Source organism: Sturnus vulgaris, chromosome 7, assembly GCF_052056855.1.
Source record: "Sturnus vulgaris isolate bStuVul1 chromosome 7, bStuVul1.hap1, whole genome shotgun sequence".
NCBI classification, from domain to species: Eukaryota; Metazoa; Chordata; class Aves; order Passeriformes; family Sturnidae; genus Sturnus; species Sturnus vulgaris.
The window spans coordinates 32411435-32425602 of NC_142249.1; the positions used below are offsets into that span (position 1 = coordinate 32411435).

Sequence of the window (14168 nt, forward strand, 5' to 3'; positions counted from 1 at the left end):
CCAGAGGAAGTTTGTTTTCAGATCTGACTTTTGGAGGTCACTGTCTCAGGGAATGGTCTGTTTTGGAAGGCTTGTGATTGGACTGTGGGCTAGACACGCTGGATGGTTGGTTGGTTGGTTGGTTAGTTGGTTGGTTGGTTGGTTGGTTGGTTGGTTTGCTTGTTAGTTTATTTATTTGTAATCATGCTGGTGGATCTTGGTGAGTCTGTAACAAAATGACAAGTACAGCTTTGAATGCTGCAGGAAATTAAAACTCAGCCTGGTGCCTGCTCCAGCTTCATCTTTTCCTCCAACTCCTTTGGCAGGCATTTTCATGCTGGGAGAGGTGACCCTGCCTGTGTGTCTGGGTTGGCTTTGTCCTCAGTCTCAGTTCTCTGTTCCTACATGTCCCATGTGGCCTTCTGAGCATTTTCTCATAAGCTGATGTGAGCCACAGCCCGGCTGTGAAAGTGCAGAGTTGTAGGTGGAGGCTGGCCAGGACAGAGGACAGGGGGAAGCCTGAGCAAGGCTGTCACTGGGCATGAGATGGTGGTAGTATGTCACAGGCTGTGTAATATTGAAACACAGACTCCAGGCTAGCATTGATGGAAGCTTCTGGGGAAATCTCTGTTTGTTTTCTAGTAGTAATTCATAGTAACTTGTAGGGTAGATACACTTGTTTTGCCAACTGTAACCATACTTGCCTTGATAGTAGTAAACTGTAATGAGTAAGAGAATATAGGTAATAAATCCTTTGTGTCTTTGAGCACGACAGAGTCAGGCATACTACAAACAATCTTTTGCAATCTTTGCATACTCACAAGCCAAGTAATCCTTCTGGGTAGTGACATTAATTGATGTCAGAAGTGTGGATCTGTGATAAATAGGTCATGGATGCTTAAGAGAAGGCAGCAGAAAAGCAGTGAAAATGGCAAGATACCTATGGAAAACCCCTCCGTGGGACAGGGATAAGGTGTCTAAGAATTGGTTGAATTTAGAAAGGCTGCAAACTGAGTTTCAGAGGTGACAGGACACTCACATGCAAAATAGAGAATAGCAACGGGCCCTTCATCAGGCTTCTCACAGAGGTGTCAGCTGTAGGTGCTTTGTTTAGCACTGCTAGGCAGGAACTGGAAGATTTGCAGCAAGCTAAGGATGCAGAAGTGTGAGCAGTTGCCTTTGAATCTCATGGCTTTGTTGCAAACCAATTAGTAAAAAACCACCCTCAGACATGTGGATGTATGGCACCTGCAGCAAGAGCCTACATGCCTGGTCTCAGAGCAGGATCACTGAAAAGACACATGTTGAAAATGGAAAACGAGGAGGAGGCTTTGACCCTGGCAGTGTCTCCCTGCCCCTCTTGGTTGCCCAAGCTTTGTCTGGATAACACAGCCTCCTTGAACCCTGACATTAAAACTTCCCTCCTGGCTCCTGCTGGAGAGGAAGGCTCTCTCCCCTGCCACCCACAGTTGCAATGACTTCTAGGAATTTTTATGCTGAGCAACTAAGGCAAGTTGTCCATGCAGGACAGCAAAAAGCCTCCTGAGGACTGGGTGGGATGGGTGATACCTGCTGGGGGCTGGAACAGTGATCTTCATCATGCTGAGGCTGGACAGATATTCCTGACAGGAAAAATATTTCTCCTAAACACTGATGCAGAGGCCAGAGTGAAAATCTCCCTGTTAACATCCATAATAAATGCTTCTAGAAAAGTGCTGAGAGGTGGGGCTGTCTCCCTCCCCCTCCGTCTAGTACTCTTGATGGATTCTCTGGCTGGACAATGAGACTGACTGCTCAGGATGTCCTTAAGGGACAGAAGCAACACCCTGCAACATGATGGTTGTGCCAGCAACAGCAGAAGGGAAACTAAAATTTTTGTAAAATACAGCCTCCAGAGGGCTGGAGGCCCTGACCTTAATGTTATGGCATGAAATGTGGCACTGAAACACCATAGTGGCCTGGACGGGCTGGAAAATTGACAGTCCTTATGGGGAGGCAACAAGGACAGGGAAGCACTCCCAAAGGGAAGGTCAGGTCAGGGTCATCTAGAGGTTTAAGGGAGCTCAGAGTCATAAGAAAAAGGGACAAAATAATTGAAATACTGAAATTACTCGATCTGACACAAAGTGGCCCCCTGCAAACAGGAACACGATCTGGAATGGAGACACTTATGGGATCTCCTGCAAGGAACAGGACTCACAGTAGGCTGGCTAAAGGAGATGCCACGGTCCTAAGACTGTGGGATAGCATGATGGGGGTGGCACTAGCACACTGCAGGCAAGGAAGAGCCACCTCCTCTCCTCAGGAAGCTGCAGAGCATAATGAGATCTTGCCTCAGCCTCATTTTCTCTAAACTAGATAAACCTGGAAGTCTTCTGGATGCATTCAAGGACCTTAACATCATTCTCAAATTGTGGGGCCCAGCACTTCCCATAGTATATGATTCAATTGTATTTAGTTCTCATTACTCTCATTAGCCTCATTACTGCTCTTCTTACCAATGTTTGCAACTCAAACTACACAGTTAAACCACCTTTTTAACCAACACAGAAATTTATACATTCTCATTAAGTACTGTCCCCTGTCCTTTAATAGACAGGTATTACTCTCAGGGTCCATGGGCTTCCTCCACTCCTCTAGACATCATACTGATTTGGCAAATTGGCATGAAGTGAAACATCATCATGAGCATTTGTCTTTTTTATAACTGTTACTATGCACACTATATTTTGTCATTACATTATTGCTTGTTCCTTATTTCAAGAATGGAACAGTGATCACATTGTACAATTTATGAATATAATTTCTCGAGCAGGCAACAAATTGTATCGTTAGTATTGCTTACACCACCCTTGATCATTAGATGCAGGTTCAGGAGAACCTGTCTCTGAAGCATCTTGTTGTCAACCTAATTAGGCATACTTATTCCTCAGTATTCCAAATTATCAACAACCTTTAAAGCGCAGTCATATCTTGAGGCCCCATAGTCCATTATAATGCCCCAGGACACAGACTCAATTTGGGTGAGGAAGACAAGAAACTGTAATTGCACTTTGTGTTATAATCACACCCAAGCATGGTTACAGTGTAAATGGGACAGAGCACAAGCTTGTATTGGTTCTGGAAACCTCATGGACCTGAAATAATGAATCAGCAATTACAAACAAAGGCGGTTTTAATGGACTCTGGTATTTTACATGGACTGTTAATAACATGAATTGTCAAAGATACTGTAATCTTGCCGGTCTAATTCTACATGCTGCTGTCTACAGAGCTGGCTTAGTACTAGTGACAAATGGGACATGTATGATCCAAGCAACATAATTGGCTGTATAGATCATAACCTCTTTTGGGCACTCTGATTATAATAAAACTGAATTTCTTTTCTAATCCATGTTTTTCTAATTCATTCTACAAACATGACAATGACCCTGGGTGAAGATGGTGGCCAACTTTTTAACCTCTGTATGTTTCTGTTTTTATGGCACTAAGAGATTACCACCACAGAGGATAGACACTTGTACCAGAGCACATTTTGCTTCTTAGGCATTCCCATCTCAAGTTCTGACATTGAACTTTCAACACAACCATTATCCTGTAGGTAATCAAGGCAGAGTAATTAATTGTGTAATAACAGGTCCATGAGGTTTCCAGAATCAATACAAGCTTGTGTTCTGCTCCATTTACATCATCATTTATTGACTGTGCCAGATGAAAATAGAAGTCAGCAGCACCTGTTGGCTGCTCCAAGTGCTGGTGTCCTATGCCTGATTATGTCTCTCTGGTATAAAAAGGATTTACTTTTTACTCAAATGGAGCCTCTTCCTCTGACGCATCTCAATGTGTAGAAATCCTTGTTCCCTGTGGTATTTCCTTAGCAGAGCAGACCCTCACTGGGGATGCCAGACTGACTCCAGGTTCCATGATGCAGAGTGGGTTGACCTTGGCCAGGTACCAGGTGCCCACTGAGCCACTCTATTGCTCCTCTTCCCAGCAGAACACAGGAGAGAATAAGATGGAAAACAACTTGTAGGTTGAGATAAGGCAGTTTACTAAAGCATAGAAAAGACAATTGCAAGTTTGCAAAAGGAAAAAGTCAATCTCTACTTCCCATCAGCAAGCAATGTTCAGGCACTCCCTGGGAAGCAGGGCTTCAGCACATGCAGTGGCTGCTCCAGAAGGCAAACATTGTAGAGTAACAAATGCCTCCCTGTTCCTCCTCCCTCCCTCAGCCTTTACATCTGAGCTGACATCATATGGTATGGAATATCCCTTTGGTTAATTTGAATCAGCTGGCCTGGCTGTGTCCCCTCCCAGAATCTTGCCCACTCCCAGCCCCTTGGTGGAGGGAGATGTTAGAGGGGCAGGTTTGCTCAGCAGAAGCCAAAGCACTGGTGTGTTATCAACACCTGTGCAAAGCACAGCACTGTGAGAGCTGCTAAGGGAAAATGAACTCTATCTCAGTCAGATCCCTTATTCCATACACCGTCCACCCCTTATTCCATACCATCTGTGTCCTACTCAGATCCCACATAATTTATATATCTTCCAAGTGTTCCATTGTATTTATTTCTCATCAATGGAATGCCTTCTTGCCCACACCTACAACTGAAACAACATCCTTAAACCATCTCTATACCATACATACATTTTCATTAACCACTATCCGGTGTCCTTTCAAAAACAGATATTATTTCCCCATTTAATAGGCTTCCTCCATCCCTCCAGATCCATGACTTGGGCTCCCTTCCATCAGGATGAGTGGTCAGGACAGGAGAAGTAGCACACTTGATTGTTAGGCACTGACACCAGCCTGGCTCAGGTTGTCGTTGCATTCTCCTTGCTTCTCACAAAATTGATTCTTCATCAGTTCATGCAATTTCTGCTGCTCCCTGCAATATACAACTCACTAAACAGATTATTTTTCTCCCAAGGTTAAATCTCCTTGAGGTACACACTGGGTGTCCCCATCCTTCTTCATCACCAACCAAGTACACCCAGGTCCTTGGGCAAAGACAATCCCATGAATGGGCTTGCCTTTTCCCACGGGAGGAGAAATCCACACTGACTTCCCCACTTCCCTATGTGTGCAAGGACCTTATCTCTTCCCAGAATGTGTATGGGTTTAGCAGGACCAGGGCGGTTACCAGATCCCCTGGTGTTGACCAGCCAAGTGGCTTCTGCTAAATTTGCAACCCAGTTCTTCCATGCCCATTACCTTACACTCTTTTCATAGTTTCCAGCAGTTCCCTATACCTTTCAGTCTTCCTGGAGGCCTGTGGGAAATAAGGGATGTGATATATCCACTCAATGCCATGTTTATTTGCCCAAGAGTTTATGAGCTTATTTTTAAAGCGAGCCCCATTGTCTGATTCAATTCTCTCTGTAGTACCATGTTGTCACAAAATCTCTCCCTTAAGACCTGGGATCTCAAGTTCTCTCGAGCAGTGGCAATGTTTTACAGGGGATGTTTCCAGCCTGCCAGTTGTTGTCTATAACATGGTAAGGATGTAACTCTTGCCTTGATGTGTTCATGGCAATGGCCCAATACAGTCCATTTGCCAGGGCTCACCATACTGGAACCCAGCCACTGCCCTCTCTTCCACTTGTGTGGCTCACTTGATTGCAGCACATTTCACATTTGTGTATAACCTGTGTGGCACCACTTGGCTGCCTTTGACTCCAGCTCATATTGAATTTCCAGCATGTCTGGTACAGCAGCACTCACAGATGGTGTGACTTCATTCAGGCCCCCACTGTCAGCCTCCATTCCCCATCAGATTTTCACAGTGGCCATATCTGGCTGTTAAAGGGTGAACAGGTCCTGCTGATGACTCCTGGGCTTTCCAAGGACTAATGGATGGAGGGTTCATGGATGGAGGTTAGTCTTTGTTGGTGAGATACTGCTGCTGGTGCACAGTCCTGGTGGCAATTGGTACTTGCTGGTTTTCATTCAACCTGCAGCAATTCTACAATGAGAAGCCAGGCAGGGTGGATTACTGTTTGATCTTCTCTGTATTCACTGTAGCTACACTAAAAGCCCACCAATACCCTTTTGGATCCTTGAAGTATCTAGTCGATGCCAAGAATACAAAGGGCCTTCTGAGTTAGTCACAGTGGGGTGCTTTTCCCACTTGTTCCCTGTTAAGCTCCCCTTGGACTCTAACACAGAAAACTCCTGGCATCCCCTGTCCCCCCAAAGATCCAGATGGATTCTGCACTCCTGTGCATTGATGGCATCAATGTACAATGTGTAAAGCTTTGCACTTCTGTGGATCTGATGTGCCAGGCCATCAGACCCACACAGTCCAGTATGCCTGGTCATCCCTTTCCTCTTCCTGGCCAGAGGCAGGGACCCTCTATTCCTGTTCCTGGTCAGAGTATTCACTATCTGACCTTTGCGATGCCATATCAGAAGTCCCCTCATCAGGGTGAAAAGGAGTGATTTTAGCTCTTTTATGTCTGGGAAATCGTTGATTGCCTTCTTGTCTCTCTGTGGCAGTTTTCTTGGGTGACCCTTTCACAGCTTTCTTCCCTCTCAGTTCACGGACACGGGCTTCCAGCTTGAAGGTGGGCTCACCGACCCACTTCCTCATGTCCTCACCTTGGTCCCGCAGGAAGAACCAGAGCTCGCCCCGGGGCCTGCGCTTGGGGCTGCCCTTGCCTCTGACGGGGGAAGGAGAGGACCGATCTCTTGGGCTGCCCCTAAAAGCTGGGCTGCTGGCTTGTAGGGATGAGGAAGTGCCCAGAGTCTCTTCTACATTCCGGAGCCAGGAGGATGCCATCTCTACGGTTGGTGTATCCATTTGTGGGTGGTACAGTGATACCAGGCTGCTGGAATATGATGCAGGGGCGCTTTGAACCACCTTCCTCCACATGGCCATCGTGCAAGGGGCATCCTCTGGATCTTCAAGGACCCTGTCACTTTTTAGATCACTATAGATGATTTCCAGCACTGCTAATTCTCTCAAGTACTGGATACCTTCGTCTGCAGTGGTCCACTTCCCTGGGGAGTTCACAAGGTCTTCCTTAAATGGGTATCTTGCCCTCACACTTGAGAGGAGCCGTCTCCAGAGGCTGCAAATTGCTCCTTCTTTTCCAATCCCTCTTTCAATTTCCCGATCTTTAGCAAGGGATCCCAGCTGTTGGGCTTCATGCCCTTCCAGCTGCTGTCTGCTGGCCCCGTTATCCCAGCATCGAAGCAGCCAGGCAGAAATAGGCTCACCTGGCTGCCGGCTGTAATCTTTTCGCAGGTCTCGAAGTTCTGATGAGGTCAGGGACCGAATAACTTCGGTTTCCTGCTTGATTTGCCTCACTCCTTTTGATTTCTTTGTTGAAGGACCTGCCTCTTGGTCTAACCCCTCCTTTCCTGCTGTTACTTCCCCTTCTTCTTTTTCCTCTTCTTCTTCCTCCCTTACTAATCGATGGTAAGGGTGTGTATCTTGCCTTGTCCATTTTTTTGCTTTCACTTCTGGGGCTATTACTGTAGCTGCTGTGGTTTGAGTGCCTGACTCAGGCATAGTGTCCTCAAATGCAGTTTGGGTTCCTGCCTCAACTACAGTCCTCTGAGAGTACTGAACAGTGGCTCGGTAGGCACAGGCCAGGCCCCAGTACAGGGCAAGAAGCTGCTGGTGTTCAGTGGGGTGGGCAAGGCACCCTTCCATCAGCTGGTGGGTCAGTTTGTCAGGGTTGATTACCTGTTCAGGTGTAAAGTCCCAGGCAATGGGAGGTGATAACCGCCCTAGGAACCTGCCTAAATCCTTCCATGCACCTTGCCACCCAGGCACTGGAGGCCTCAGGGCATCTTTCAATATTTCCTCATCTAAAGTTTGTTTTCTCCTCCCCCAGGATGATGCCAGATTCCATGAACTCCATAGCATGCCAGCAGTATTAGCTAAAATTATTAAGAGTATTAAACGGCTTACGTAAGGATGAGCAAAGAGCACAGGAGCCTGCATTATAAAAGCATTCACGTCAATTACCATCCCCAGAAGATAGCTCCCCACACACAACAAGGCCATCAGTGTAAGAGCAAAGCACAGAGCCATTGTTTTTGTTAACATGTTCCCAGACTCAGCAAAATAAAGAGATAAGCAGTGCAGCTGACACACTCCGTATCCTGCACAAGAGCTTGCTACTCTATAACTGTGATTTACTTTTTATTACAGCATGCAATATAGATATAGATATATAGTTATATATAACTGCCTTTATCTCACCCCACGTCTGGGCACCAGAAAGGACTGTAGTGTGTTGACTTTGGCCAGGTGCCCACTGAGCCGCTCTATTGCTCCTCTTCCCAGCAGAACACAGGAGAGAATAAGATGGAAAACAACTCGTAGGTTGAGATAAGGCAGTTTACTAAAGCATAGAAAAGACAATTGCAAGTTTGCAAAAGGAAAAACTCAATCTCTACTTCCCATCAGCAAGCGATGTTCAGGCACTCCCTGGGAAGCAGGGCTTCAGCACATGCAGTGGCTGCTCCAGAAGGCAAACATTGTAGAGTAACAAATGCCTCCCTGTTCCTCCTCCCTCCCTTAGCTTTTATATCTGAGCTGACATCACACAGTATGGAATATCCCTTTGGTTAATTTGGGTCAGCTGGCCTGGCTGTGTTCCCTCCCAGAATCTTGCCCACTCCCAGCCCCTTGGTGGGGGAGGATGTTAGAGGGACAGGTTTGCTCAGCAGTAGCCAAAGCACTGGTGTGTTATCAACACCTTTCCAGCTCCCACTGCAAAGCACAGCACTGTGAGAGCTGCTAAGGGAAAATGAACTCTATCTCAGTCAGACCAAATACATTGTCCAAGTGAGACTTCTCCCATTGTCAGCTGGCCCCACTTCTGGGATGGGTTTGACAAGCACTTGGTACCAGCAACAATTTATATGACATTTTATATGTGTATGTGCACATATACACACACACACACATATATGCACACGTGCATATACAGGCATACATATAATCACAGAATCATTGAGTATATATTTTTAGTCTGTGCTGCCATCCAATAACCCTAGGAACTGAATGCACAAAAGGAGTGTTGCTGCCTTTCTGAGCACACTGTCTGTTGTTCAAATACCTCCAAAGTTAACCATGTCCTCTTCACTCCAAGTAAGAAAGTTTTAGATTAGAATCCTAAAACCATAGAAACATTTAGGTTGGAAAACCCCTTATGATCATCAGATCCCACCGTTACCCCAGCACTGACAAGTCCACCACTAAACCACGTCCCAAAGTGCTACATCTACTTGCCTTTTAAACACCTCCAGGTTTGTTGTCCCTCACTTCCCTGAGCATCCTGTTCCAATGCTTGACAACCCTTTCAGTGAAGAAATTTTTCCTAATATCCTATCTAAACGTCCCCTGGTGCAACTTGAAGCCATTTCCACTTGTCCTAAATAAAAATACTGGTAAGAATTTTTGCTGCTTTACTAGTGGTAATTTTGTGGTGACCTTTGAAATTGAAATATAGACTTCCTACTAATATTCATTACTGCTAATATTAATTTCTGCTGCTGTTGAAATATATATTTGCTTGAGCTAGTTTTGGCTAGGATAGAGTTAATTTTTTTCAGAGCAGCTAGCACAATTTGGATTTGTGCTGGAAACAGTGTTGATAATACAGAGATGTTTTAGTTGCAGCTGAGCAGAACTCACACAAATTCAAGGCCTTTCCTGCTCCTGCCCCCACCCCTCCAGCGAGGATGCTGAGGGTGCACAAGGAGCTAGGAAGGACACAGCCAGGAGAGCTGAGCCCCACTGACCACAGGGATATCCCAGAGTGTATGGCATAATGCTCAGCACATGGAACTGCGTGAAGAAGGAGGAAGGGAGGTATATTCACAGTCCTGGTGTTTTTCTGCATAAGTCACGTTAGATGTGAAGGAGCTCCATTTTCCTGGGGCTGGCTGAACACCTGCCAGCCAGACTCTGAAGGAATGAATTCCTTGTTTTGCTTTGCTTGTGTGCAGCTGTGGCTTTACTCATTGAACTGCTCTTATATCAACTCACATTTTCTCACTTTTTTACTCTTCCAATTCTCTCCCCTATCCCACTGGGGCAGAGTGAGAGTGGCTGTGTGGGGCTGAGTTGTCAGCTGGGGTTAAACCACGACAGCCTTACAGAAGTTATTCATAGCAACGATATACTTGTTTTGTATAATCATCATGATTATCACCACCTTGATAGTGGTGACGTGTATTAAAATGCAATAAAGTAATTGAGGAAATAAAGTCTCCATATCCTCCATATGCATGACAAGGACCTGCAAACCTATGGTGGAAACCTTTGCCCCCACACAGACTGGGTGATCCTGGGTTGTGGCAGCTGAATGGAAGAAGTTTCTGATAGGCTGCATCCAGTAGACATCAGCGTAAACTAGTGGGCATGCATAAAGGGACAGGATGAAAAAAACTCCTGTCTCTGCTGTATAGTTTTGACTTTTGCAGGCTGGCAGTGGAGAGGAGAACAGCAGGCAATTCCACTTTGTGTGTTCAGGTATGGAGATGGTGCTGGGATATGGTGCTGGGCTGCAGATGCAGTGAGTTACCTCACTGTGGCATTTCCTGCAGGCAGCTTGGTGATCCTTTTCTCAACACTCTAGCTCCTTGGCTTTCCACTTGGCTGGAGAACTGCAAGGTTAAATAAGTTCAAGAGTGTGGAGCATTCATCTTCCAGAGCCTGGGCTTTGCCTTCAGCTGCTGAGCACCTTCTTAGTCCACTGTAAAAGGCAATGAGGATGCAGGCAGACATGCCTCACTCAGGCTTGTGTAACAGAGAACGGTTTCACTGCATCTCCACAATTAACAAAACAAATAATGCTGCCATTGGCCTTGACTTTTCCCAAGGAATGATGCTGTCTCCTCCCCCAGACCAGCAGCACAGGGAAAAGGCACTGGTGAGCCCCAGCCTCAGCAACCCTGCAGCAGCAGCAGCCATCAGCTGTGGCTGGGGAAACAGGAGAAGATGTTGCAAGGGCATCCGGATTCCAACTCGGCTAGGCAAGCACTGACATTTTTCCATCACATTTGACCCGTTGATGCCTTCTGCTGGAGCTTTCATTCAGGAATGCTAGCTGTGGTCAGACTGCATGTATTTACAGACACAAATAAACTGCTGCTGACTGAAATACACCACTCCCATGACTGTGCTTGGCACTACTCTTGCAAGGGTAAAGGCTGATCTGCTCACCCAGTAACACAAAACCTTAGCAGTGCTTCCTTACTTTTTTTAAAGATGTAACCTTGTGGAGAAGCTGGGTTTGGGGGGCTGCTCTGCACTGCCTGGCACAGCAGCACAGGCAGCACTGACAGCATCAACCCTATTCCCTTCTTTTTGTGCACTGGCTCAGTAGCCTGGCCTGTGGCACCCTTCCTTTGCTTATTTGGTCCCACATTGCTCCCTGCCTACTCTGCAGACCAGTCTGCTGTACAGCTGAGTGGTCTTCCTGTGCAGGGGAAGGAGGGCACTTGCAGTCCAGTCCCCAAGCATTTTCTATGCTTTTTTCCACTCTCCCTGCCCAAACCAGCCCTTAGCAATGAGTCAAATCTTGGCTCTCTACAACTGCCTGAATTGCCCAGACTCTCAGCCCTAACCCAGTGTTGTGGGAAATGCCACAGCACAAAGGTAATCTGCAAGAGTGCAAGGGAAAGGGTGGCAGGGGGCACTGCCTGTGCCTCTCCTTTCAGAGTGCAAAGGGGTGGATTTGTTTTTGAACTGCTTGGACCCTCACAAATTAACTGAAGCAGAACTGCATTCAGTGTTTGCTGCTTTTGGTGGCAAAGCTGGTTTAAAGCATTCCTGCCCTTCCTTTCCCTCGGCTTTCCTTCCTGCTCCCCCTTTCTGTGCCTGGGGTAGTATGACTTGTGTGAGGCAGCCACGTGAACCGAGCTAAAACTTGCTCTGTCTCCTTGTCATGGTTATTTTCCGACTGTTTTCTATTTTTTCTGCGTCAATGATGAAATCTGCCCTGCCATCTTGGTACGGCAGTGGGATGATCACAAACCCCAAATCTGCCCCATGGATGCTCCTTCCCAGGTGGCAGGCTTAGTCCCAGAAATTGCATTCAAAATGCATTTGCATTCAAATGCATTCAAAATTGCATTCAAAATGCAATTTCTCAGCCTGCAAACTTCAGCCTGGACTTCATTATTGTGTAGGAGATGTGGAGCTCTGCAGAGCTGCCCCTGTGCAGTACCCAGGCTCGTCCTGCTGCTCGTGGTGCTGCGGGGAGGAGGCGGCGCAGCCTCCAGCCCACCCATGGTGGGTTACCTTTAACCAGAGCCTGCCCCTGCACTTGTTTTCAGGATGGATGTATGCACCCTCCTCCCCTGCTAGGGCAGATTTAGTGAAATCAAGCGGGAGGATAGTAGAGATCTCACTAGCTTGAGGTTTTGAGTTTTTTACTCCACCTGATCAGCATTGATGCCACCAGTGTGTCACTTGCTGCCCTCCTAAAAATCCCAGTTCCGAGATATTTTTAGTATGGTCTGCTGCATTTCTTAAGTGCTGCTTGTAGGAGGAGGGGGGGCCATAAAGTTCTTGAAGCAGAGCTGTTTTTACTGAACAAATAAGAGCTTCTGTTTATAGAGGCAAAAACATATAAAAAAAAATAAATCTGGAAGGATGGGCCCATGGCCCTTTTCCAATGAGAAGAGCAAGTCAAAACAATGAACACCATTTGTTTTTGCTTTTCCCTGGCAAGCTTCCTTCAGCTGACTATTGCATGATCTGTTCAGGGTGAAGAGACAAGAAAAAAAGAAATTAAAAAAAAAAAAGAAGGAAAAAAAATCCAGGCAGTAGCAATTGCTCCAGCTTCTCTCTCCTGCGGTGGCTGCAGCCCTCTCTGTGTGGGTTTAAAGCTTCAGCTGTCAGCAGGGTAACCCAAACCCCAGCTCCAGAGCAAAACAGAGAGGGCTGGGGGGAATAGTTTGGGGGAAAAATTTTTAAAAAGCAAAAAACCAAAGCAAAATATATGTTGTGAAGCAACAACACTGGTCTTTATCCAGCTCCCTTTCCAGCCAAAAGATCAGGGCTCCCCTTCTTTTCCAGCTGGGCTCCACTGGACCCCACAGCAACAGTTTTTTGGTAAAAAGTCAAAAGTCTGGATGAGCTGCTGTGTGCTCCCAGCTGCCCTCCTGGAGCCACCCGGGCTGGACACCTACTTGCACACTGTAAGGAATGGGTGTTTATATTAATTTCCTCAGACTAAACTTCATTTTCCTTGGGCTTCCACCAGCTTCCAATCTGTTTAACACCATTGACTCAGAGCAGGAGTTCCCTGAGGCACTCCCTGCCCTGGGTCAACACCTGTACATTAAATCAACACAACCTCTGTGGCAGTCCCTACAGCTCCAGCTCCATGTTTTATAGCCATTCTTTGACTGATAAAGCTGTACTAATAAATCCATCAGGCAGGACCACTCCTGCTAGCAGGAAGAGCAAGCCCCAGTTTTGGTGGGGGGCCCAGCAAAGAAACAATCAACTCTACTCACAGCATCATATATGCACAACTGTTTTATTTCGGGGTTTATATAAAAAAAATTCCTAAAGACTGCAGAGCTTTTTTTATCCTAATTTCTTACACATATGGTTCCAAGACCCTGTTTTCAAGCTAATTCCCCCCTAACAACTTGTGATGGAGTGGGTTCCCCTGATTTTTGACCTAGTCACCTTTTCTAACAGGATATGTCTGAAGCTGCAATATGGCACTTGGTTCACTTAGTTGGCAGGTTTAATACATCTGGAAAGCTGGGCTATGGAGATGCACACGGCTCAGAGTCCATCAACACAGGCAGGGACCCTGCCCTCATGTCTGTGCCTCCAGAATGAACCAGACCTTTCTCCTTACTGTGCAAATAACAGGCTTTGGTCATCGACCAGTCCCGTCGTAAGGGATTCTCGCCCCTGAAGAGAATCCCATCTTCAAGTGGGGAAGCAGCCCGGCCATTCAAGCAATTGTCCATGGCAGTGCCAGGCACTGAGACCCCTTCAGTCAACTGTACCGTTGTAAGACTTGTTGAGCTTGTTGAATGTGAACTCTACGTTATGCGTGGAAATAGGCTTTCGGTAGAGAGGGTTGGATGCCTTTGGAGAAAGGAGCAGACAAAAAAAAAACAAAGATGAGGAACAAAGTCCGTGTCATGGTAAAAACATACCAATTAGTTTGGTGACAGCACTGTGTTTGGC

At 46.4% G+C, this 14168-nt stretch overlaps 2 protein-coding genes across 2 annotated transcripts in view; both read right to left on the reverse strand.

Moving 5' to 3' along the window:
• Positions 1–4006: 4006 nt before the first annotated feature.
• Positions 4007–13330, reverse strand: LOC106850457 (uncharacterized). Its single transcript, XM_088168307.1, has one exon. The coding sequence runs from the start codon at positions 8040–8042 to the stop codon at positions 6339–6341; it is 1704 nt and encodes a 567-aa protein (XP_088024433.1). The 5' UTR covers positions 8043–13330; the 3' UTR covers positions 4007–6338.
• A 148-nt stretch (positions 13331–13478) lies between these two features.
• The window catches only part of ITGB5 (integrin subunit beta 5), a 56909-nt gene continuing 56219 nt past the window's right edge, over positions 13479–14168 (reverse strand). Inside the window, exon 15 of the mRNA XM_014871786.2 lies at positions 13479–14066. Coding sequence (XP_014727272.1) covers positions 13971–14066 — 96 coding nt within the window. The 3' untranslated portion in view covers positions 13479–13970. The remainder of the gene's footprint in view (positions 14067–14168) is intronic.

What these genes read in the sequence shown, in the direction of transcription:
- LOC106850457 (XM_088168307.1), bottom strand. Translation starts at nt 8,042, where the DNA reads ATGTTAACAAAAACAATGGCTCTGTGCTTTGCTCTTACACTGATGGCC.